Source organism: Python bivittatus, unplaced genomic scaffold (genome assembly GCF_059951505.1).
Source record: "Python bivittatus isolate LINGU-HERP-01145 unplaced genomic scaffold, Pbiv_v1 ctg000020_np1212, whole genome shotgun sequence".
Lineage (NCBI taxonomy): Eukaryota > Metazoa > Chordata > Lepidosauria > Squamata > Pythonidae > Python > Python bivittatus.
Window position 1 is genome coordinate 48,801,914 of NW_028277030.1, and position 25,671 is coordinate 48,827,584.

General features: G+C 39.7%; 1 protein-coding gene across 7 annotated transcripts in view; it reads left to right on the plus strand.

The window, feature by feature from the left end:
• Positions 1–4,370: 4,370 nt before the first annotated feature.
• Positions 4,371–25,671, plus strand: part of LOC148217054 (uncharacterized) — a 28,953-nt gene continuing 7,652 nt past the window's right edge. For 5 of the 7 annotated variants that reach the window (XR_015795741.1, XR_015795742.1, XR_015795743.1 and 2 more), the window contains exons 1-6: positions 4,371–4,475; positions 8,266–8,351; positions 15,802–16,139; positions 18,323–18,590; positions 18,943–19,048; positions 22,574–22,622. Coding sequence is in view for 1 of the 7 variants with exons in the window: in XM_088138351.1 (XP_087994477.1) it covers positions 18,503–18,590; positions 18,943–19,048; positions 22,574–22,622 (243 nt within the window). In the remaining 6 variants the exon portion in view is untranslated. The remainder of the gene's footprint in view (positions 4,476–8,265; positions 8,352–15,801; positions 16,140–18,322; positions 18,591–18,942; positions 19,049–22,573; positions 22,623–25,671) is intronic. The other 2 variants (XR_015795745.1, XR_015795746.1) reach the window with 2 other exon arrangements.

The window sequence follows — 25,671 nt, forward strand, 5'->3', positions numbered from 1 at the left end:
GTTGCCCAATGCTTTAAAGCCATAGCCTGCCCATTTCTGCAATGCTGTCTTGAGGTTTTGCCATTGTACCACATCATTTTCTCTGGCATCAGTCACATCATTTAAATAGCACTGGGTCACTGGCTCTTGTAGCACTTGGTCCATGGCTCTCTCCTTAAGTGCTAGGGCAGATACTACTCCAAAAATAAATCTGTTCTAATTATATAACTCCTTGTATATATTTATAGTAAGTGTCAGCCCTACAAGCTAGGCTTAATGAGAAAAAAGACAGAGCAAGACTTTCTGGAATGTTGCTTTATTGTTATGGGATACAATAAGAGAATCTTGAAAGCCTGCCAGAGTATCCCTGTGAATATCTCTACAGTATTCAAAGAGAATCAAGGTGGAGTTATTCTGAATTTCTTTCTCACCCCTTCTTTCCTAGGACTGAATTGTCATTTACTTAACAATTCTTGCATTCCTTCTTCAAGATTATTTTTGTATTCCTCTACAGTAAGAAACACCTTTGAATCTTCCTCTTCTTCCATCTGTGAATGAGATCTATTTTGCTGAAGTGTTGTCCCAGTGAGGCTAGCAAAAATGTCCCCAATTCTTAGCAAGAGGTATTTGTCAACATGTAATACAGGATTAATGGTCACTTTAAAGTCACCACAAACAGTTTTGTCCTCTTTAGGTACTGGAACCTGAGGTCTATCCTTAAAAAAAAAAAAAAATCCTTACTTCCATCCAATCAAGTTTCTACCTTTTTGTGTATGGCATATGGAACAGGATGTGCTTTGTGAAACTTGAGTGTAGCATTTCTGGGTTTACCTTTCAGAACTCTCATGTTTTCTGTGCTATTTCATTTGTTTAGGAGGAGGAACTGTTGCATTTTTGCCCATGCCTCTCTCTCCTTCTGAGTCCCTCTTTTTGTCTTTTTCTGAGTTTGATTGACACATGACATTAGCAATATCTGTGTGCAAAGATAGCGAGGGTAGGATGGCTTCTGGCAGGATGTTTACCCATAACAGCTTCAGAGGTGTGCTTTTCCTCTAGAGACTTTAATTTTTATCTTAGAAGCATGTAAGAGTCCTAACCAGTAAACAGGCATTGTTTCTTCCAAGAAATGGTGTCATTTCAGGTCTGGCTGATGCAACCAAGATGGTTTATGAGTTGTTTTTTTTAGTGTTCCTTGTGTTTGGCCCAATTAGGAAGGCTTGATGAATGGCCTTTTTCTAATATGTATCCTGACAGATCTAAATGAATTCCCTCTCATTGCTCGCACTAAAAGGTATTTTAAAAACTACAGCATCGCAAAATTGATCCTTCTTTCTCCCAGCCTGCAGGTCTTTTGGACTTGTTGGAGTGTTCAGGCACTGGATGCTTTCAGTGCAGGCACAAGATTGTACTGCAGATTGAATTTGCATAACTTGACATCAGTAGAATTTGAAATTTGAATTTTATAAGAAGCAGATTGTATTTATGATACCGGTGACATACTTCTCCAATAGTAAACTTTCCTTCATATTACAATATCCTTTGTACTGATTCAAGTTTTATTGAGACTCAATAATATATTGTTTAATTGATCAAGTTCTATCTAAATCAACTGTTTGTTGTTTGTGAGCCGCCTAGAGTTGTGCTGTAAGATAGGTGGCCATACAAATCTTTCAAACAAATGAACAAACAAACAAACAAATAAAGGAATCTTTACAGTATTCAAACAGAGTCAAAGTGGAGTTATTCTGAATTTCTTACAGAGATTTAAATGTAACGTAATGTAATTTCTTAAAGAGATTTAAATGTATTATTTCTCAGTGTTGCAGGAATATGGAACTTTGCCATCAAGAGCGGGGAGAAACAGTAGGAAGAATGAGAGAAAAGAAGAGGATTCTAGAGGTTGCTCCAACAGGATTATTGGAGCAAACTCATTTCTCTCCTTTTTCCTACTGTTTCTTCCCCTTCCTGAAGGCATGCAAAATCTATTATTTCACATTTACCATTCCAATCCAGATTTATCATTACAGTAGTCAGAGTTGGGTGGTTATCTCAAACAGCAAATAATTGGTAGTGTGAAGTGGACAGTGGTGGCATCTCGCCCCCTGGTTGTTTCTCTGTTTTGGAGGACAGGACTGAGTACCATGTAGCCTGCCCTGTGTTTCAAGACTAATCTGCTGTCTTATATGAGGTAGAAGATGCTGATGTACAACCCAAATGGAATGTGGGAAGGAGTGCCATTTTATCCTGAACCTTATCCAAAAAAGACATCAGAGTTGCTCCATCTGGGCTGTACCTGTTCTTTCCATAGGCCCATATGATACTAACTTCCTGTAAATGGTCAAAGGTTTGAGTAGGTTTTTGTTTTTTGTTGCTGTTAGTCAGCTGTTATCATTGTAATTCAATTTTATTTATAAGATGCCTTGGAAGGATTTGTCACTGGAAAAGCAGAATGGAAATAATAGGAACCAACAAACAACTAGAAGGCATTATTCAGCTCAGTTTTCAGTCACTTTTCTTTAACGGGGTAATTTCTGTTGGTAAAGGAGCTTGAAAAATGTCTGAGTTATAACAAGTTCATCTGAACTGAATGAAATAATGGAGAAAAGATGGGGAAAAAATCTTCAAAACAGCAAGATACAGTATCAGCTGAGGCTGGATTATGGGCAGACTAGGTGTAGTATCCACTGTAGCAATCTGATGACTATATTCATTTATGTTTTGAAGAAAAGCTAGTGGAAGCTGCCAATCTGAATGAAGGAACAACAGGGAGCGAGCACATCTTAACCTTTTTTCCAGAAGCTATTTTCCAAATTCAAATTATCCTTCTAAATGAAAAAGAAGTAATAGTTAAGTTTAAGAAGACTGTCTTGGCATGAGAATGTTGCAGAGATCTTGGTAGTACTTATAGTCTCAGTGTGGAGCTGACACATTCCTTGGTGTTCATCAAGCTCCCTGCATAAATTTATTTTTTAATCTTCTTTGAATTTACAAAAGAATAGAACGTTAGTATGTTTGAAAGCAAAGAATCACCTTCCATCTGCATTTTTGATGATGATGATGATGATGATGATGATGATGATGATGATGATGATGTTGTTGTTGTTGTTGTTTTGGTATGGGTGCCATGCCAAAAATACCTTGGATGGTACTTAGAAAATCTGCACATTGACAAAATTTCCATCTGTCAACTACAAAAGGCCACACTGCCTGGATCTGCACATATACTATGTCGATACATTACAACATCCTAGATTCTTGGGAAGAACTTGATATGAATGAAGGCCAACTCCAGCTAAAGAACTGGCAGCTGTGATTTCACGATGTTGTTTCTATTATTATTGCCCAGTAAGAAAGTGGAGGCTTCCTGCTTATTATTTTGGTCAACATTTTCTCTCCAACCTGATCTTCTCCAGATTGTTTTGACTACAACACTATGAGACCTTATTAGCATAGTCAAACATCAGAGATGATGGGAGTTGTAGTCTAAAAATCTGGAGGTTGGGGAAGCTGTTTTAGAGAAAGCCAGCCCGCCCTGAATAAGCGTTCTTCAGAATTACTGACCATATGAAAGCAGTGCATACTAAAGCTATTTTGAAAAATGAAACTTTAATTAATTCTCATTTTTTATAGCCTTTTCATCCAACATTATTCCAGACTAATCTGGAAACCTTGTTTCTAGAAGTACAATTAGGCATGGGATATATAGGATTACTCCCACGTGCTATGAGAACGATGGCACAGGTCAGGTGCAACTGGATTGTTACAACTAATGACTCATAACATATTGTGAAGGGAAATTTTATGTTCTATATGCCTCTTACATGCTCCTATCTAGGTCAGTGATGATTCCTGCATATCTCTGCCTTTGCTTACTGGTTATCTAGCCACATTAGTCTTAATTGCTTCACCATCTTCCCCAAGTAATGCCACGAATCATGATGTATAAATTCTCAGAATTGTAACCTTTGTAACAGCAATAAATGGTCTTTGATTCACAAACAGCATATCTCCATCAACAGCAACATTCTCAAGAATACTGATATGAATGTTCAAATGGCATTCACACTTTTCAAAGGCTAAATACCTGCATTACAGAATGTTCTGTTTCTGGATACAGGAATGCTCAGATTACCCTCATCTGTACTCCTTATCAACTATGAAACAATTCTTTGTCAATTGTCAAATATATGTACGTACTCATCTTCAAGCTCTGTTAAGTGTATATAAGAACTCTGTGGAGCAATCTCTAACATTCTTTGCTCTGAACTGCGAGAGGCCAGTGACTTATTGCTACATACGAGCTTTAAAAAAAAAAAAAAGTTGGATCCTCTCCAATTGGCATGTTCTTAGGTGAGTTTTTCACCACAACATATTCAGTGTGTTTCAGTCAGATTGTCAGAACAGGCTGCTTGCCTCCAGTCCTAGGAAGCAATTTCTCAGGAGCTAGAATTGAAGATCTGGCTGAAGGCCAACGTTTGAATTACTGTAGGGCAGAGGTAGGTGAGAAGCACTATTATGCCTTGTCAGAGATCAGCTGTTGTTTTAGATGGTTATTGAGTAACTATGATTTGGATAGAATTAGGGGGAGGCAAGATGAAGCTTGTGGTTTTACTTAATCTACTTTTCTTTTTTATTTAAAAAAAACTGCATGAAAATAAATTAGATAACAGAATTTAATGTGAAACAGTGTTATTTACAAACATTCATTAAGCATAAGTCATGCTATGTAAATTTAACATGATGAGCAAAATATAATTCTCTGGACTTATTGTAATAACATTGTTTTTATATAGGTAAAATGTCTGCATTAGGTAGGAATAACAATATATAAAGTTCACATTGGAAATGTTTGGAAATCAAACAAGCAGTGCAAATTCAGAACATATGGGCAGGCTCAAATGAGTTTAGAATCTGATAAACCTTTTTCCTTCCAGCTCCTTATATTTCCAGTTAATCTAAAATAACCATCTATTTTTATTGGACAGCCTTGCTTTTATAATTGCAAATAGCTCTGACAAGATTGCTTGAGGCATGTACTGTATTGTCATTAGGATTCTGTATTGCAACAGGGCTATTGCAGAAGATACAAAGAAATGCTTCCAGATTAAAATTTCTATACAAAATAAACACTTTGGCAATCTCAAGTGTTTGTCATACACAACAGTAGTAACCATTTCCTTTTGAGTATATTCATGATTGCCTTTCCATGAATATTTTTCCCCTTCTACTTCCAGACTGGATTGCTCTGAAGGGGCTGATGCCTACTGATATTTATTATAGAGTGTGGATCATTGGGAATTTGCTGGTGTTCTTCTGCTGAAAAATTTGAAATAGCTCTTTAGCAGGAAAAAGGTTAATGTTGTCAAGTTACTTTTCCAATTTTCCTTCTTTGCTTTGGTTTATTTTATCCAGGCAGAAGGCCTGGCTCACTTTCAATAAGTTCAAAGGAAAATGGCTCCCCACATGGCCCATTGGTGTGGCCCATTCCCACTGTTTCCTTTGCCAACATAAGAAGTTTCCTTTGCTCCTCCCCCATTTTCTTTCCACTTATAGGCTTAGTCTGGAAATTCCCAGACTCATCACTGCTGGTAGAGACCCAAGGAACTTATGTGGCAAGGAGAAGTTATTTCTAGCTTTAATTGGTGTGTTACTTCCATCTTTTTCTGAGGCATGTGAGTGATAACTGGGTCACTGCAGTTCACGCATTGCTAAACTCATGTTTAGATTAGATTAGCCAGCAAGCTTCAGCTGGTAAAGGTAAAGCCTGCCTCCAAGAGCCAGCATTTGACCCTTTTGGCTTCATAGATGCAGTTCAAGCCTTACAAAATGCTGTAGCTACAAGGTGAAGTGGAATGTCTTTTTCTGGCACACATTTCCCCAGGGCTGAGGCAGCTGCCTGACCTCAGAGCTACAGCACCTGCTATAAGGAGACTCTGAAAATCATGATAATCACTAGATGGCTGCAAAGAGCCAGCATTTGCTCTCTTTGCTGCCATCTAGTGGCTATTTGAATGTTAGCAGCTCAGTTTTTATTCTTCATTTCACTTATCAATCAAGCATGTTTATACACACACACTGTGTGTGTGTGTGTATTTGTTCATTCATTCCATGCTCCCAGACAAGTCAGCCTGCACTGATTAACAACAGTCCAGTCAATAATAGTAACCATACAATTAATACAGAGGCAAAAGTAGCAAATACCATCAAACAAAAATATTCAGTAAAACTCATCTGCTGTCATAAAAAAGCCATGACATCACCATAAAAATCCAAGGGACAAGCCAAAGCTTATGAATCTCTGTGGCAATATGGTCAGCCTGTCAATGTTGGCATTTAAAGACAGGAACTATTTGGAAACAAATTATTTAGTGGAATGCCTTTCCTGTTCCAGACTGGAAGGATTGCTAAGGAGGGCTTTCTGATTTTACCATGACCTGCAGAGGATATGCTGCCCATCTGGGGGAGATAGGCGGTATATACAGTACTGTGCAAAAGTTTTAGGCAGGCGTAAAAAAATGCTGTAAAGTAAGAATGCTTTCAAAAATATATATTGTAATTGTTTATGTTTATCAATTTACAAAATGCAAAGTGAGCAAACAGAAGAGAAATCTAAATCAAATCAATATTTGGTGTGACTGCCCTTTGGCTTCAAACCAGCATCAATTCTTACACTTGCACACTTTGTACACTTGCACAAAGTCAGGGGATCTTGTAGGATTAGAGTTAGGTGTATGATTAACCAATTATACCAAGCAGGTGCTAATGATAATCAATTTCATATACAGGTTGAAACACAGTCATTAACTGAAACAGAAACAGCTGTGTAGGTGGCTTAAAACTGGGTGAAGAACAGCCAAACTCTGCTACTAAGGTGAGGTTGTGGAAGACAGTTTCATGTCACAGGTCTTCCACCATGGCAAGACTGAGCATGGCAACATGACACAAGGTAGTTATACTGCATCAGCAAGGTCTCTCCCAGGCAAAAATTTCAAAGCAGACTGGGGTTTCAAGATGTGCTGTTCAAGCTCTTTTGAAGAAGCACAAAGAAATGGGCAACACTGAGGATCATAGATGCAGTGGTTGGCCAAGGAAACTTAATACAGCAGATGGAAGACACATCATGCTTACTTCCCTTTGACATTGGAAGATGTCCAACAGCGGCATCAGCACAGAACTGGTGGAAACCAGTGGGACCCAGGTACACCCATCTATTGTCCAGAGAAGTCTGGCCAGAAGTGGTCTTCATGGAAGAATTGGGCCAAAAAGCCATACCTCCAATGTGGAAACAAGGTTAAGTGACTCAACTATTCATGAAAACATAGGAACTGGCAGAAAAATGGCAGCAGGTGCTCTGGACTAATGAGTCAAAATTTGAAAGATTTGGCTGTAGCAGGAGGCAGTTTGTTTGCCAAAGGGCTGGACAGCAGTACAATAATGAGTGTCTGCAGGCAACAGTGAAGCATGGTGGAAGTTCTTTGCAAGTTTGAGGCTGCATTTTTGCAAATGGAGTTGGAGATTTGGTCAGGATCAAAGGTGTCCTCAGTGCTGAGAAAAACAGGCAGATACTTATCCATCATGCCGTACCATCAGGGAGGCATGTGATTGGCCCCAAATTTATTCTGCAGCAGGACAATGACCCCAAACATACAGCCAATGTCATTAAGAACTATCTTCAGCGTCAAGAAGAACAAGGAGTCCTGGAAGTGATAGTTTGGCCCCCACAGAGCCCTGATCTCAACATATCGAGTCTGTCTGGGATTACATGAAGAGACAGAAGGATTTGAGGCAGCCTACATCCACAGGAGATCTGTGGTTAGTTCTCCAAGATGTTTGGAACAACCTACCTGCCGAGTTCCTTCAAAAACTGTGTGCAAATGTACCTAGAAGAATTGATGCTGTTTTGAAGGCAAAGGGTAGTCACCCCAAATATTGATTTGATTTGGATTTCTCTTCTGTTTGCTCACTTTGCATTTTGTAAATTGATAAACATAATTACAATATATATTTTTGAAAGCATTCTTACTTTACAGCATTTTTTCACACCTGCCTAAAACTTTTGCACAGTACTGTAAATTTAATCAATCAATCAATCAATCACCTGCAATGGGCCTTCTTTGTGATGCGCCCTCGCCTTTCAAATGCTCTCCTTTTCAGGAATGTTGGAGCTCCAAAATGTGGTGTCTCTTAGATATCTGCTAACACTTTTGTTTTCATCTAGTTTTTTTCTTTAAGGTTACTTAGTTTTTCATTGTTAATTTGTTTTGTGTTTTAATTGTCTTGATACAGCATCCATGACAATCCGGGCAATCAACATGGTGGTTCCATCTCCAGCATTCTGAAGCACTGCTGCTGCTCTTCAGCCCTGCTTCCAGGTACTGTAACTGTGACAAGCTTCATCCCCATAGCAAGGACCTTCCCTTTTGCAAAGTCCTCTCTGCCAGTATGGATCTAACTTTCTGAACAGCTAAAGAAAGAGTGAGTCTTCTCTCCCTCTTTCCATCTGCAGGCACTTCAGCCAATCTACTGTAACCACTGGTATATGGCAACACCAATCCATGATGCAAGAAATGTTGCAGCTGTTCTTTTTTTTTTTTACCCTCTTTCTTTAAAAACAGCATCAGCAACAACATGCTTTTAGACTGGAGTTCCAGGGATGCTTAACAGGTCTCTGGGAATATAAAAGCCAGCAAAGTGTCACAAGAACTGAGCCAGCACAGACCTTAAGGTAGCACTGCTATGATTTATATAAGCCAGTTACTTTTTATGCATTACTATATATATCCAAGAAAGGGCAAGTTATTCAATGGTGAGTAAATAAACTGAAGCATAGATGCAGTCTAGAGAGAAACAAGGAAAATAATTTCTCAAACTATATTTATCCAGTGAAGAAAGTTTTTTAATGGGGCAGATTCAGGAGGAAAAAAGGGTATACATACGTTGCCCCCACCATTATGCTAGATGATGATGTCATCAGCTGCAAGACAAAAACCCTGTAAAATGAAGCTTAGTTGGCAGGCAGAGTATGTTTTGTTATCAATTCTTAGCAAGGATTGCAAATTTACTGTGCGTAGTGAGATTGCTTTGTTTCAGACAGTTGTTTAAAGTTGATATAATTGTGCAGAAGAGGGATGATGTGTCAAGTTTTTCTGGGACGGAGATATGCCTCTTCCTGTGTACTAGGAAGGTGGATTAATTTACTTGTCAGTTGTGAAGAAGGAAAGGGGGTAGAAATGATATATATGAAATCAAAATCATTACCTGTTAAACAGTATTCTTATTAATTGTAACTGTAATAATGGTTTGCTGTATTGCTGCTCTATGTGTTTTTACTTGAGAACTCTAGCATGCTTGTACTTTGGGGGAAAATAATGTCTAAATCAAGACATGTGATTGAAATACTCTTTTGATGCTAGTGTTCCTGAACCTAGTAAATTAAGCCGTTTCACCAGCACAATTCTAATGTTATAAAGATAATAATAAGCTGGAGATAGAAGATCTTTGTATTTCCCAATTTTTTTCTAATTCTTTCTCATTGATCATTCTAACAGAGATCAAGCAAATGTGGACAAAGAAAATAGTAATGAGGCCAATGTTAGTGTGTTTGGTACCATACTAAAAGATTTAAAAAACACTTAGACACAATAGGAATGGATAGCATCTCAACCCATCAATTACAAATTTGCACACTTGGAATAGTGCATGTGTTCTATCCATCTGTATTTGTTCAGAAGCCCCCCATATGAAACTCAAGAAGGAAAAGGAAAAAAAACAAAGGGTTTCTTTTCTTCTGTCTCGTTGACAACTGTTATTAATTTTCCCAAATTCTAAAGAATGTGGTTTCATATAAAAATGGCCCTCAGTCATCCACTAGGTTATGTATTTGGTTATTACTTCAGAGCAGATGAGATGTCATCTGAATATGGAGGACAGTGTCATCTATTCCTTGCCATAGTCAGACCCTTTTCTGGTCAAATGGCATATCATGAGCATCTTTGTAAGGTCAGCAGATCCTATAAGATGGTATGTTCCAGTTGTCTGTCAATTCTGAGGATTTTCAGGAAATGCTTGAGGATTTTCCCAATGATTTAACAGGCAGTTCTATCTGCACTAGGTTGATATCTGGTATTAGAAGGTGAGTAGAGCACCTGATGAGATGGCTCCTGCAAGGTCTGTTCCCAGCTGCCAATCATGAATGGTTCTCAGAGGAGCTATAGAAGATGAAGGAACATAAGACTAAAACTGAATATGTTCAACCACTGGAAAGTGCCACTGTCCCACAGTGGTGATAAGAGAGGTGAAGCATGTGATTTTTTTCTTCTGTATAGTGTCCACAGGCTGATGGTTCTATTTAGGGAGTCCCTTTTGGGGAAAGACAGGTGGGACATAATGCCTCAGTAAGTGTTGTGTTGGATCCATGTGCCTCCTAATTCCTTTGGATAGGATGTGTATGGCTGAATTTGGCAGGCAGTTAATGCCTCTCTACGGAAGGGCGAGTTGCCACCTGATTTGAAAGAAGTAGAGGTGCACCCTTTGCTGAAGAAGCCAACTCACCTCTGCCATATTGGACAATTCTACCCAATCTTCATATTGCTTAAAAAGTGATGGGAATGAGCTAAATAGGATCCTAGAAGAAGCAGATCACATTAATCCTTTCCAGTCAGGATTCAGGTTCACTTATGGGAGAGAAACAGCATTAGCTGTTCTGGTGGATGAACTTCATCAGGACCAGGATAAGGAAAGTATGTCTTCTCCTACTCCTATTATACCTTCTGATGGCATTTGATATTATTGACCATGGTACCTTTTTGGATTGCCTGCAAGAACTGGGGTTGGAGATACTGTTTTGTGGTAGTTCCACTCCTACCTGTATGGGTGGTTTCAGTCAATATTTATGGGGGAAGTGCAACTGAGGTTATGGTTGATCTGAGCAGAGTCACATTCCCTCTGAAGGAACAGGTCTGTAACTTTGTGGTTTTCCTGGACTCATGACTGCTTCATGAACAGCAGTTAGAGTCTATGCCCAGAGACTGCCTTTGCCCAGCCACAGCTGGTATATCAGTTATGACCCTACCAGGACCAGGAACTCTTGGTCACGTGATTAGACTACTGCAATTCACTGTATACCACCCAGAGTTGGTTGGTTAAGGTGGTGTAGAATTATTGTAAAATAAAAAAAAAAATGGCAGAAAAGTTGGAATAGGATTTCAACTTAAGAAATTGTGGGGTTAATTTTCTGTTGCTAAGCAATGCTCCTTTTCCAAAATGTTAGGTCTCTTCTTAAAATGTAACAGCAGCCTACTTTACAATATCCTTGTTGGATGAACAGATCCCAGATAAAAGAAGCACTTTGGAACATTGCACAGAAGAGTTAATTACTGTGGAAGAAAGAGGTCAAATGAACTAGGTGACATGCTGGATGTAGGTCAATCTGGTGTCATATGGTTTTTGGTTTTTCAAGATGAAGACCATATGGGCAGATATGATATCCTATTTCCTCTAATATTAAGAGATAATCACAAGATTCTACTCCAACACAGAGAAATAACAAATTATAAAAGGACATTTGCTTAATGTTATCAATGCTGTAATCATAACAATTCTGCTACTAAACATGAAAGAGAGAGCCACAGAATATGTAGAATGCAGAGTTCCTGTGTTTAAGATAAGCTTTTATTTTATAACTGCTTTCTTTATTGAAATAAAATGCAATTTTCTTGGGGTGAGCGAGGGGGAAGACATTTTGATGCCTTGCCCAAGGAGAGTTTAGATAAGATGGGAGGTGGGGAAAGGAGGATGAGAGCCTTTTAAAAGGAAAAATAGAAAGATGGAATCGGGGATTTTTTTAAAAAAACCTGCTACAGGCATTTTTAAACAGAGGAGGCATTTTATATAATTTTGTTTGTTTTTCATCATAAACCTACAGTTGCTGACATGCACTAGGAAATACAGCTGCAAGTTCTCATTGACTACTTTGTTTAGTTAGGCTTATCCTACTGAGGTTGCAAGAATCTGGATGACCACTGCAGCAAAGATAGACAGAAGACTAACTCTTGGCTGCAATATAGTGACCATTTGGATTTTGCAGCCCAGATATGGTAACCCTAAATGATCACATTGCATCTTGAGTTTTTCCCAAGGAGCTCAACGATCCAGGAGGTTATGATGAGATATATTGGCTTTATTTAACATAATATGTTTACCGATTGTTAAGTGAGTCATGGTGAGCTCAATTTTCTGAATTGTTATGACACACAAATCCATAACTAGGCAAAGAGGTTGGGCCTGCATAATATGCTAGGCTAAAATATGATTGGTAATTTGTGGTTCAGGGTGAGATGTGAATGTAACTCTGGAATCCCAGGCTGAACTGTACTGCCAAACAGGGATATCAATCCCAATATTGCCAACCCATGTAAAATATTGTTATGGGATTGGGGTTGATTGAGATGAGCAAAGGATCCCTTCTCCCTTTGTAATTGTTGGGACTGGGATTTCTATAAGGCTCCCTTTCCTGCATCAATAATTCCCAATATGTGAAAAATGGTGCTTGGGTTTAATGTCCAAATGGACACAGGTCACTCAACCTGACACCTGCTAGGTGGATCAGCCTGTAATTCACATTATGCACTGCAATGGTCATGTAAGCTGATAATTATGAAAGTTGTAGTCCAACAATTCCAGAGGGTACCAGGCTGGGGAGGCTGCGGTAACTGCATAACTATATATATAAAAATACTACAAATATATCAGTATACTCTCTTCTTGTTGGCTTTTTCTGTCATTAATTCCTAAGTTGCCTGTAGTGGGTAGGCAGTATTTATTTTGAAATGGGTGGAAAGAATAGAAAGGGCGCTTTGCTCACTCACCAATTGACCTTTAAGAAACAAGTGTGTTGACTTCATGTATCTTCAGAGTTTGGGGTGCTGATTTTCCCATGCAAATTGGGGCAGGCAGGAAGGCCTGTGGAGATGGATTGGTTTACTCTTGCCTGCTAGTCTTCACTGGCAGTAGCTTTTCAGGGTCTCTTACAGAGGCTTTTCCCTTTCTACTTCTACCCAAGCTGACATCCTTGGAGAATAACCCAATTTTTCTGCATCCTCTTTGAAATCCCTTCTCTTTTATCCCTTCAGTTATCTCATGTAATCCTCCCAGAAAATCTGCTTTAACCATCAAAGCCTTGTTGTCTATCACAGCCTGACAAAGCATACTGGCTCTCAGAAACGTTTAAGGACTTCGCATACAGCCATTTGCAGAAAGGCATATGAATGCCAAACTAGTTGCTTTTTAAATCTAGCTTAGGGCTGGATCAAGATTTCCTAGGTTCATAGTTCCTGGTGAATTTATACTGAAGAATATTGTTACTGTATTCATACACTTGTACCTCATTCTGTTTTTATGTAATTGTTTTCGGAATGGAAAATTTTCAGTCTCATTCATGCAGCTTTTTTTTTTTTTTTTTGGTGCTGTTAAACCCAAGATTATTGTGTTCCAGAACATGTTACTTCCAACAAAATGAAACAAGCATGAATGATTAAAGGTTGGACAGCAAAGGTTATTTTATCTGCTGATGAAGTAGAATCATTGACCTAGAATTCAAGTAATATCTCTGAAACAGTTTCTAAAGCTTGCAGTACACTGTTCCATTAAGACCTTGCATTTACAGTAAAAGTAAAATAAATGCATTATGTTAAATGTTTTATATACAAGCCAAAGGAGATTCTTAATCCTGTGATCAGGACAAAGAAGCACTGAAGAAAACCCCAGGGTAGTAAAAGCATGTATACAGTCTCTTACCTGATGCAGTTCTTTGTTTATTAAGAGTACTGTACTCTTAAGTTAAGATCCAGCTGATGGAGCCCAAAGTACACTGACCTTGTCAGGATTTATCTTCATTTCACTGGACCTCATCCAAGCCAAGTAGTCTTCCTGTGCTTTTATAACTTTACCTGATTTTGATGAAAAAGAGAGGGAATTAGAAAATGGCTGGTGTGGGTCTTCCGGGCTGTGTGGCCGTGTTCTGGAAGTTTTGTTTCCTAACGTTTCGCCAGCACCTGTGACCGGCATCTTCAGAGAGCAGGAGCACAGACAGGAGCAGTTCTCTCTGTGCCTAGGATGATGTGACCCTTTTGTGGGTATTTATAGAGATCTGGGGGGGGGGAAGGGGGGGATTGGGGGGGGGTTACTGAGTGGCTGCTTGTTTTGGTGTCAGAATCTGTGTGTATCTTCCTGGGAATTAGGCAGGGTTTTTTCTTCTATTGAATTGTTAACGAGGGGCTGCTGGGGGTGATTACCAAGTTCATTGTGTGAACTGTTCACATGTCCTGGTGGTTGAGCTGAGTCCATTGACCTTTTGCAGGCTGTATTTTTCAGGATTGGTAGCCAGGTTTTGTTGATTTTTAGACTCTCCTCTTTTTTATTGAAACTGTGCTGGTGTTTGTGAATCTCAATGGCTTCCCGGTATAGCCTGGTATAGTGGCTGTTGGTGTTGTCCAGTATCTCTGTGTTTTCAAATAGGATTTTGTGTCCAGTGTGCTTGAGAGCATGTTCAGCTACTGTAGATTTTTCTGGTTGCTGTAGTCTGCAGTGCCTTTCGTGTTCTTTTATCCTGGTATGGATGCTGCGTTTTGTGGTCCCAATGGGTGGTATGCGGTATACTCCTGCAGCGGTGAGGGGATCCCTTTTGTCTTTTGCTGATTTTAGCACTTCTTGTACTTTTCTGGTGGGTCTGAAGATTGTTTGGAAATTGTGTTTTTCCATCAGTTTTCCCGTGGATACCAGGATAAAGGAACACGAAAGACACTGCAGACTACAGCAACCAGAAAAATCTACAGTAGCTGAACATGCTCTCAAGCACACTGGACACAAAATCCTATTTGAAAACACAGAGATACTGGACAACACCAACAGCCACTATACCAGGCTATACCGGGAAGCCATTGAGATTCACAAACACCAGCACAGTTTCAATAAAAAAGAGGAGAGTCTAAAAATCAACAAAACCTGGCTACCAATCCTGAAAAATACAGCCTGCAAAAGGTCAACGGACTCAGCTCAACCACCAGGACGTGTGAACAGTTCACACAATGAACTTGCTAATTACCCCCAGCAGCCCCTCGTTAACAATTCAATAGAAGAAAAAACCCTGCCTAATTCCCAGGAAGATACACACAGATTCTGACACCAAAACAAGCAGCCACTCAGTAACGCCCCCCACCCCCCCACCCCCCGATCTCTATAAATACCCACAAAAGGGTCACCTCATCCTGGGCACAGAGAGAACTGCTCCTGTCTGTGCTCCTGCACTCTGAAGATGCTGGTCACAGATGCTGGCGAAACGTTAGGAAACATAACTTCCAGAACATGGCCACACAGCCCAGAAGACCCACACCAGCCATCGTATGCTGGCCGTGAAAGCCTTCGGAATTAGAAAACATTATTACATGGTGGAACTTAGTAATTATTTTTTTCATCAAAATCAGGTCAAGAACCATCAGCATCATAATAGTACTTGACCTCCATATCATGGAGATAACAAATATCATGGGGGACAACAGAGATCCCTGCACAACAGAGCTATTTCAGGGCCAATCAGAATTCCCAGGCATAACTGTTTGGAACTCACCTCAGAGCTAGGAGTGGGAACAACTATGAAACTTTTCCTCCAGATCCCATCCCACAGATCCACTGCAGAATGATTGTATAGCCAAGGATATGAGAAGGTGCCAATATGTTGTTCTTCCTCCCCTGCTGCTACAGAACTCAGTTTGACAGAGCAGTGAGCAGAGATGTTTGCCTCCACAATCCATTTCCTTTCTCCCACAGGGACTTATTTCAGCCATGGCAGTTCTCCATTGACCATGAGTGCCAGAACAGAGATGTATTGGTGGGAGAAGAAGGCAGATGCCATGCTGGGCCTTGCGTTTGCATCTGGAATGGTGGAGATCTTGACTGTCATTACCCCCTTTCTTCAGTCTCAATATAGAAGAAACACCCAGGAGACTGCAGAGAGAAATGTACTGCCAGTCAGGTGTGGAGCAAACTTAGAAAGAGAAAGAAGGCTTATTTTTCAGCTCATTGAGAAGCACAATGGCAGGCCACTATTTCCCCTTCCATACCATGGAGAAGTGGCAAGCCCGGGAGGGTAGACCAGCCACCCTCAGGTAAGGTGATTTCATCAGTCTTTTCACTTCTGCATCTACTGACTTCATGGAGTGATTACATCTCGGTGATCTATTCAATCCAATTGCAATCAACATTAACTGTGTGGGTTTGTCACACAGTGCCAAAAACCAGGGATTTTTTAATACTTACCAGTAATGCCATTTTAGTACCCTGGTGTGAAGGTTCTGCATTCGAGCAGGCACAAGGTTAATTAAGTATATTTACTGCAGAGCATTTGGAAGCCGTATTTTCAAAGACATTCTACATTCAACAGCATAAATCTCCAGGATTCAGTCCAGGGACTCTTCCTTCCACCTTTCTGAGTCAATGGCCCTGGTTTACCAAATGGCCTTCTCTGGTGGGAGAACCAGAGATTCTCTTCTCACCTGGGCAATTTACACAGATGGCAGAGGTGTTGCACCTTGTACATGCTGCTACCTGCAGATACAGGACATAGATTTTGGAAAGGCACTTTTGCACTAGTACTCTCAACTAATTAACATGAAGACTTAATTTGTTCAGGAGTTCCAGGACAAACATCCCCATCCAAGGTGCTCATTACACATTGCAGAAAACATACACATGTGCACTGTTACTATAAGGTTACCACAGCCCTGAGGTTGCAATTCATCACTGCTCTCTATTACAGAGTCCATTCAGCTACTGCAAACTGATAGAGGCTTGAGACATCAGTCTCCACAGTTTTGAAACAATGTGGTACACCCAGAATTGTCTCTGTTGGGAGTTCATGTTGCTGTCAGGTCAAAATTCAAACAGGGATCTATATACCCACCTTGGGCACAGGTGTGTTGAACTTTGTTGTAGGCTGCCAGTCGTGTGTAGTAAGGAAGGACTTTTGTGATGGAGTTGTTCATAGTGCTGTTAACTGTTATTTCCTTTTCAGTGTGCCAACATTTCCTCTAGTTACCCTTAATTTAGTGTATGGCACAGAGAATCATGCTGCTGGGGTGCATAGACATGTTCACCTCAAAAAATGGAGCAACTTTCCACATGTCTTGCACCACCCTGAGTGTTCTCTGACAGAAGATGCATGATTACAATAAGCTCCAATGCATTCCTTTCATGATATAGTAATTTTATTAAAAAATACAATTAAAAAGATAAAAACTAATACAAACTAAAAAAATAAAAGAATAATAAAAAAATAGAAAGTGCAGAAAAGAAAAAAACAGAAAAATAGAAAAGAAAGATAAAATAAGAATATAGTAAAGAAAAAGAAAAGAAATATATAAAGAAATGACTTTCCCTTTCATCACAAGTATAAACAATTTTAGTAACTTATCACCTTCTCTTAAAATAAAACAAATGATCTCTTCTTCCCATATCCCATCTCTTATCTATAAACAAATCCTTAAAGCCTTGTTGTTTCAGTCCTGGTCAGCAAAAATCCATTAAGGGTTACCAGAGATAGCAACATATCTATTTTAACTTTGATCAAATAAACCAACTTTATATTTATTTATCATTTATTCAGGACTATATTTATATTGTTTTTTTAATTGATTTTATCCTTTCTGTAAACCACCCAGAGTCATTTTTTAATGAGATGGGTGGTGACAAATTTGATATATAAATAATAAATAAATAAATAAATGTTCCTTCCTTTTACTTTTAACAATCTTGATCTTTAGTTCCTTCAAATAATATCCTAGAACTTGATTTCTTTCTATTTTTTCTTTGTCCCTTCTCACAAAATTCTTCAAAGCTTTAACAAGCCTTTTTTGTAAATCCAATATAGGAAAATTATCCAGGTCACTCTCTTGGTTTGCTATTTGTATATCCCTTTTAATTATTAAAACATCAGCTGGCTTCTTTTGTCCAGTGTAGCATCTTTTTCCATATCATTCTTATAGCCTATCATTTTTAAATCCAGTTTCAGATCAGTCTCAATCTTCTCAGATATAACTTGTTCCTCTTCCATAACAACTTTTAAACATAGCCTATCTATAGAGGCAGACTCTTTCTAACTCTTAAAATTAACTTCTGACTCCATTGTTCAAGAATATCCTTCAATATGTCCAGTGTTAAAATATTTTGCTTCATTCCATATTAGTAAGTCAAATTTGTGTGTTCTTCTCCTTTAATTGTAATCTTTCGTTCCTTTTAGTTCCCTCTAGTGTCCAACGTTCAAAGTCTCATCCTATCATTTTTTTTTTTTTAGAGAATTCAAAACAAAAGCATTTTCCAAGGAAGAAATGGCAGACTGAAGACAGCTCCAATAAAAGAATGAAGAGCTAGTGAGAAGACCGGCTCTTCATAATTCCTCTCCAGGCAAGGAGAGGACTTGAGATTGCCCACAAGTGCTCCAGACAGTTAGTTCCTACAAGGAGACCACAAGACAATGGTTTCTGGTGGGTTTAGAGCTCTGGGAGATGAGGGAATAACCATCTTTCTGAAACCGTGGTCAGCGCCTTCAAAAAGGATACTGGGTTTGTATACTTCCTTTTCTAATCACTTTTGGATATTGCTTGTTAACTGCTTTTAGGTTCCTATTAGGAATCTTTGTTTTGTTTTACAGCATTGGGTGAGTTTCCTTCAATCCTTAGTGAAAGATGTTTTAAATACAAGTTTAAGAACTTAAAAAAATTCTTTTGGAATAAACAGCAAAAGGGTGATTAGAACTTTGATTTTGGAAAGTTACAAACAGACTTAAGGGTCCAGATGGATTTGAAATAAGATTTTGGAATTAATTGTAAGAATCCTTCCCATGGGAAAATGCTTTTGTTTTGAATTCTCTTAATAAGTTCCAATGCATTCCTAACCACTGTGCAAAATCCACAGGCCACCAATGTCAGGGCAGAAGGCAGATAAAGATGCTATCCTTGTCTTTGCCTGAGGGAGCAGATGATCAGGCAGGAGAGGTCCTGCCAGAATCACACCCAATGAGGTAACAGCCAGTTGGTTTTTGAGCCATTAGCACCTGTTTGGTTGCAAGCCCAGCATATTAATCAAAAGCAGCAGTATGGTTGGAAGTAAGTGTTGTATGCTATATGCCCTTCAGACACAGCTGTAGACCTTGGCATCTATTGCTGTGCAATCTGCATGTGATAAGTAATAATTCCATGTCCCAGCAGGGGTGAAAGGAGAGAAGGCGAGTTCTCCACCACAGTTGTAATTTTCTTCTTTGGAGGAGACACAGGCATTGACGTCTGCTGTAGATAACAGGTCACCAGCTGCAGTCTTCCATACTCCTGAAAGCTCCCCAGGAATCAGGCACTATTGGCAGTTCCCAGGGCAAAGTAAGGCAGCAACATGTCCTTCCACAGGCATTCTTTTGCTACATGCTGTGAATCCCCACACAAGGCACTTTTCAAATATTCTGGAGACATATCCTCCACCCAAGGCACCAGTTTACCATACCTTTTCACTTGGCAAATTTAAGCTGGGAGGAGCAATGTAGAGCCCATGAGAACTGTGCATTCATTCTCAGTCTTTTGAATAATTTCAAATAGGAGTCAAACACACTCATATCTAAGGCAACTTTTAAACTGGGCAAGAAAGACAGGAGGACCAGTGGTGGGAAGAGTTTGCCATCTTTGGGTGCCTTGTCTCCAGTATTCCCAGTAGGGCAAAGCAGCAGAACTCTGGATGCTGGTCTCTGCTGGTCTCTGGAGGACCACAGGGTGTCAGTCCTCCAAAACACCAAGCATTAATGGCTTCTATCTTTGTTTTACTCACTCCACATTTGGCATGTACAAAAGGCACCTAAAAAGTAGGAGAAAGGGGGCTTCACCATTCTGCCCTGGGCTAGCCCCTTCAGCTGTACCAAAAGTGACAAAATCAAATCAAATCAAATCATATCAAATCTTTATTATGGTCAAATATCAGCATAAGGAGAGTGGGGTACAGTCAATTAAAAAGCATAGAAAATACATCAGAGTCTAAATAATAGTAATAATAATAATAATAATAATAATAATAATAATAATAATAATAATAGCTAAAAGGTATAAAACAGAAAGTATATATCTAAAAGGAACCTACAAGGAGGGGTAGGAGAATTAGATGGGTGTAGGGGAGCATAAAGGTTAGTATATGGCAGTCTATATCTTTCAAATTACAGAGCACTCTAATATAACAAACTAGATGCTCATTAAGACTAGTGTATGACACAGGTCATCTTCTGATGAATTTTAATAGTTGCTGCGCAGAACCTGGCAACATTATATGCTGTAGCAGGGTTGGTATCTGAAAGCAGTAGGGAGGCATAGAATTGTCCTGTGTGCCCTCTGGGCATTTATGCAATAATGGCGAGTTGAGGCTAGTCCAAATGTAATACAGACACTGGAGAAGCACATGCTCTGTTGTTGCTGTGTGTCCAGAGTCACAGAGGCATTGTCTGTCTGGATGAGGAATCTTCCTGTATTAGCCTTCAAGGATAGCTGAGGGGAGGGCATGACATTGTGCCACAGTAAAGGCCCTCCAGTGGTTAGGTACTTTGAGTTTAGTTAAGTATGTCATAGGGGAGGCAGAGTACCTGTTGGATTCACTGGCAATAAAGGTTGGGGACCTGGCTAGATCCCACTGGGGCTCTGTGCCTACTACACACTGTTTGATGAGTGCTTTGGCCTGATCATATCCCATGCTGAGTAGAAGACCTGGAGAGAAGCCCAAGGATGAGATTTTAGTTGCTACTGCCTGTTTCCACATGGACTGAAAATCATCCCTCATAGTTAATGGGGCAATGCCAAGGAGAAAAAAGGATAGTCTGAACCAATAGCTGAGTATGGTCACCCACATTCTAGCCTCCACTTTTATGAGGCCTATCTCTAGTTGCATGGTGGCATTAGAGACACATTTTGGGACCTGAAGGGCCAGTCTTAAAAATTTGGATCGTAGAAGTTCTAATGGTGCAAAATTGGAGAAGGGGCCCAGCTGGGACCATAAAGAAGTTGTAAAAGTGACAAAGGAAGACATTTCCTGGGTTGTCCAGGCAGAGGAAATGAAGTCCAAATTCCTCAAGTTAAAAGAAATTGAGAAATCAGAAGTCAAAAAGAAGGACTGGAGAAAAGCCAAAATTAGCCCTCTGAGATTCTTTGGAATAATTGACTATGACAGGAGTTAAAGGCAGGACACTTAAGAAACCACCAGTTGAGAGAAGGCAGAAGGTCTCTAGGCATGTTTTCCCCAAATATTGACATAACAGGAATATGTTGCAGCTTTAAACTGGCAAGTCAGTATTTTGAGCACCCTAAAATGAACATGCTGCAAGATTGAGAACTGTAATTATTAAATTTGCATCCAGTGAAATGGGTCATCAAACCCAAAGACATTTTGTTCAAGTTTTGATCTGAGTTATTTGTATGCACTGGAGCATAGGTTAGTAGAAACCATGTTGACTGAACTAGGAAAACGCACTCAGCATACAGTATGCAGAATTCCAAGTGAAATTACACAATCCATCTTCCTTTTTTTGACCTCTTTTTGTACAGTGAGAGCTGTATATTATCTCATGGGAATGCAGAACCAGAGACTGCACAGAGTAGCAGAGGGCTCAGACAGACACAGAAGACTGGTTTATCCTACCCAAGCCTATCCAAGTTCTTCCCACCCTCCCCGTATCCACAATGCCAAACTTCTAGCACTTTGCTAATATTTGATATCTTGCAATATATTTAACTAAATGGAGTTTGGGGAGGGAGGCTGGGAAGAAAAGCAATGGGTCATGTCATCCACTTTGGGCTGTTTTTTGTCACCAGCACCTGGCAAGTTTCTGATCCTAACCAACATTAGGACCTTAGCCATTTTCACTAGTCAGTTTCCAGGCAATGGGGTGTGTATTGCTTAATATTTCAGGCCCAAAGATGGATTTAGCAATTATTCTCTTTGGAAACTCATCGGCTATATGCTCAATTTTATATATTTTTTGGCAGTTTTTGATTTAAGATAAAAGGAAAAGTGCTGGTGTGTGTGTGTGTGTGTGTGTGTGTGTGTGTATCAGAAGCTGTACGTTCAAGGCTTGCTTGATGCTTTGATGTCCTTTCCGCTAATTGTTCATATGAAGAGTTTGTTACTTTGCTGCACCTCCACTAACCCTCACTACGCCATCTGCCTTGATCTTCAGCTCCTCTCATCTTCAAATGAATCCTATAATCAAAAGCAATAAAGTGGAAGAAGCAGAAGAATGATCTGCAATTGATCCCTTCTATAGGGTTGGAAGGACAATGTATTCAAAACAGTGGTTCTTCCTTGAACAGATGCTTTGATATCTAAAGCAGGAGAACATATATCTGCAGTCACATGATTGCCTTCACAATGTGTTTTTTTCAGTGGTGTTGCAAAATTATTCTCTTTGTGGAATTGAAGGCTGAGTGAAAAAGACATGATGGTCAGATCTAAATCTGGGCCCTCCAAAAGGGCGTGCTCTGTAAAGATATTCTATTAATGAATCATAATTATTCTTATTTTCTAGATTTACAATGCTGCAAAGATTACAAAAGATCAGGATTGTCAGCATACAGGTAGGAGTGTGTGTGTGTGTGCGTGTGCATGAGTGAGCGAGAAAGGGGGGGTTGAAAAGCAAGAAATAAAACATGCCTGAAAGATTATACAAGAAGGTCATATCTGTATATAACATGAAAAGGTCAAAAGCTGCTAGAATCGCAAACCAATTAGGAACGTTTAACCCCTCAATAATGTAGACTCTGTCAGTCCTGTCCTTGCACATTTCCCTTGTAACGTTGGAGATTAGAAGTTTAAAGGAGGGGGACTTACAAACAGAGCAGCCAATTTGTGTCTGAGATCTTTAGACAAGGACATCTTTCCAGCCCTCATTGCTACAAGAGATTGTCCCTTTTTTCCATGACAGTTTGGGTATTCTATAAATAGGAAGATTTTGAGATGGGTATATGCCTCCATCTCCTACAAAGCTATCTCCTTGTGCATTCTGAAATGGTAAAGTCACAGGTCTACCCAAACCTGTCAAGCAGTTTGATAAACTACTTGTGACATTTAGTGGAGGGTGGTTCTTTCCTTAATCTCTGGAACTTGCTGTTATTTTTTTTTAACCCAATTCCTTCTAAAATCCAGAATGAATTTTGCATTTGTGCGTGTGTGAGTGAGCGAGCAAGAAAGGGTTTTTTTGGGATCATTTCTCCTATTGCATAGGGTTTTGTGTGAACATTCTTCACCATAGTAGCTGAAGCTTTTTTATTGCCCACCAGTTTAATACTAAATTTAGGAGAAGACAGGACACCTCTGAAAGCTTTCTAAAACCATATACAAGAACCAAAGTAACATAGTGGTTAGAGCACTGACCTCTCTAAAAGCCCCAGTGCATAATGATTTTCCCCAGCTTTGCTCCTGACCACTGACTACATAATACTGATTATGTAGAAACCAGCACTGCTCTTTTTCAAACTTGTAAAACTCTGGTTTTTCACTTTTACAAAACCAGGGCTTTCATTCCTTCCCTTGATTTGGTGCCAGATGAAACTCACAGGTCCATCCTATGTTTGTGAGCCTTGGTACGCCCACATGCTCCCCCAGCTACCTTCCAATCCACCTGGTTAAAGCAAAAGACCTTGCTGGGGAATGTGGCTGTGCCAGCATGAAGACTGCTTCTCTCTGCTGGGTCCATGACACTGCCTTCATTTCATTCCCAGCCCATAAGTGAGACAGGTCGAAATTGTCCTTAGCTGTACCTTAGTGTTATAGTAGTACTTTCCTCCTCTTTCTGATACTGCCCAAGGCGACCTGAAGATGTGTAAAACCTGTTAGTCTTTGGCATTCATTACCTTGTAGGGAACTCAGATGACTGGCAATGACTGGAGAGGAACAAAGACAATAAAGGCAGGATAATGATCAGCAGTGGGAGTAACACATTTCTTGTTGGGATAGTTTTCAAAGATGGGTGGATAACATTTCAACTCAGCAGTGTGGAAAGGCCCTATGTGAGGGTGTATATATGTAGAAAGGAAGCTATGTACTCATTTGCGTTATAGAAAGGAAAGAGGGAGGGACTTTGCACTAACAATTCGAAGAGCCCTGGAGCCCTCCTTTGGGGGGAGGAGCAGCACATTCAGCAATTTTCAGATTAGAAGCAGGGAGAGCGAGCACTAATTAGCTTGCATTTTCTCACCTATCAGCTGGATTAATTGGAGCAATGATTGAAGCTGCTGCCCTCCGCTAGCTGGAGAGTTGCGAGCATACGGACCACAGCATGTTGAATGGGTTTTTGATTTGCATATGGGGGGACAATGGAGGATATGAATGTTATTTTTAAGTATATCGGGAGCTGTTTTCAAGTGGAACTGTTGGTGATGTGACACTGCTTTAGGGAGACTAGTGTTCAAATCCCTTCCATCAGGATGACTGGTGATGCATTGCAAGTTACTCTCTTTCGGCTGACACTCTTGCATGGGGTTGTTGTGAAAGTAATTGTGAAGGGAGGGAGGACAACTGTACCCACCATCCTGAGCTTTTTTATGGATGGGTAATAAATGCAGTAAAAGTAGAGTCTCTTCCTAGGGCTGAGAGAGAGTGACTGGCCCAAGGTCACCCAGCTGGCTTTGTGCCTAGGTAGGACTTGAGATCACAGTCTCCCAGTTTCTAGCCTGATGCCTTAACCACTACACCAAACTGGCTCTCAAGAGCCCATACATCCTTGGAATTTCATGTCCCTCCTTCAATTTCCCCTAACATTTCCCAGCAAAGATCCTGTAGCTTGAGAATCACTGCTTTAGGGGGGAAAAAAAATCAACTGACAAAAGCAATTTCCTTTGTTTCTAGACTTCATTTCTTTTCCCCCATATTTAAAACAGAAAGAGGAGGTAATCTCAGGCTGCACTAACAATTTTCAGAGTTATAAAAGTAAGCAAAAAATAAAACGAAAGGGGCTTTATTGAAGAAATCTTATGCTTTTTTTAAAAAAGAAAATTAGATCATTTTTTCTCTGTGAATTATTTCCAGGGTCATTTTTTATTCAACCACTAGAGTGCAAACTTCTTCTTTTTATCACACTGTAATTTATACTAGAAAGAAGCAGCAGAAAAGGTAGCACTTCCCTTATATGCCTCATGCCTGAAAAGCTAAAAAAATGAGAGAGTGAGTAATGGATGACCTAGAAAATAAAAAGAAAAAATGGTGTGTTTTTAAATAGGACAGTCTAATTTTCAGCAGAAAGGAGAGAAAAGTAAACAGGTAATTTAGCTTTGCATTTAATCACCAGAATACGCATGAAATGGAAAGAGCATTCTGCAGTCATCTTGATCTCTCCATATTGCTCAATGGCCAAGGAGCTTGTGGATAGCAACAGAGCTTCTTCAAGCGTCCCCTAAATGAGGGGAGGCACTTAGTGGTGCTCAGAAGACCTCACGGTTTGCCAGCAAATGTTCTTTGTGGGGAGGAGGGGAGGTACAGCTCTCCTTTCTGAACCACTTCCCAACCTCAAATAACTGAAGAGCAAAGATGCTTATTAGGTGACATGGAATGTTTGAACAAAGGTTCAGAATACTGTCAGTCATAATAAATCACAGACAATAACACTGGAATTTTAGGGAGGAGAAAGAT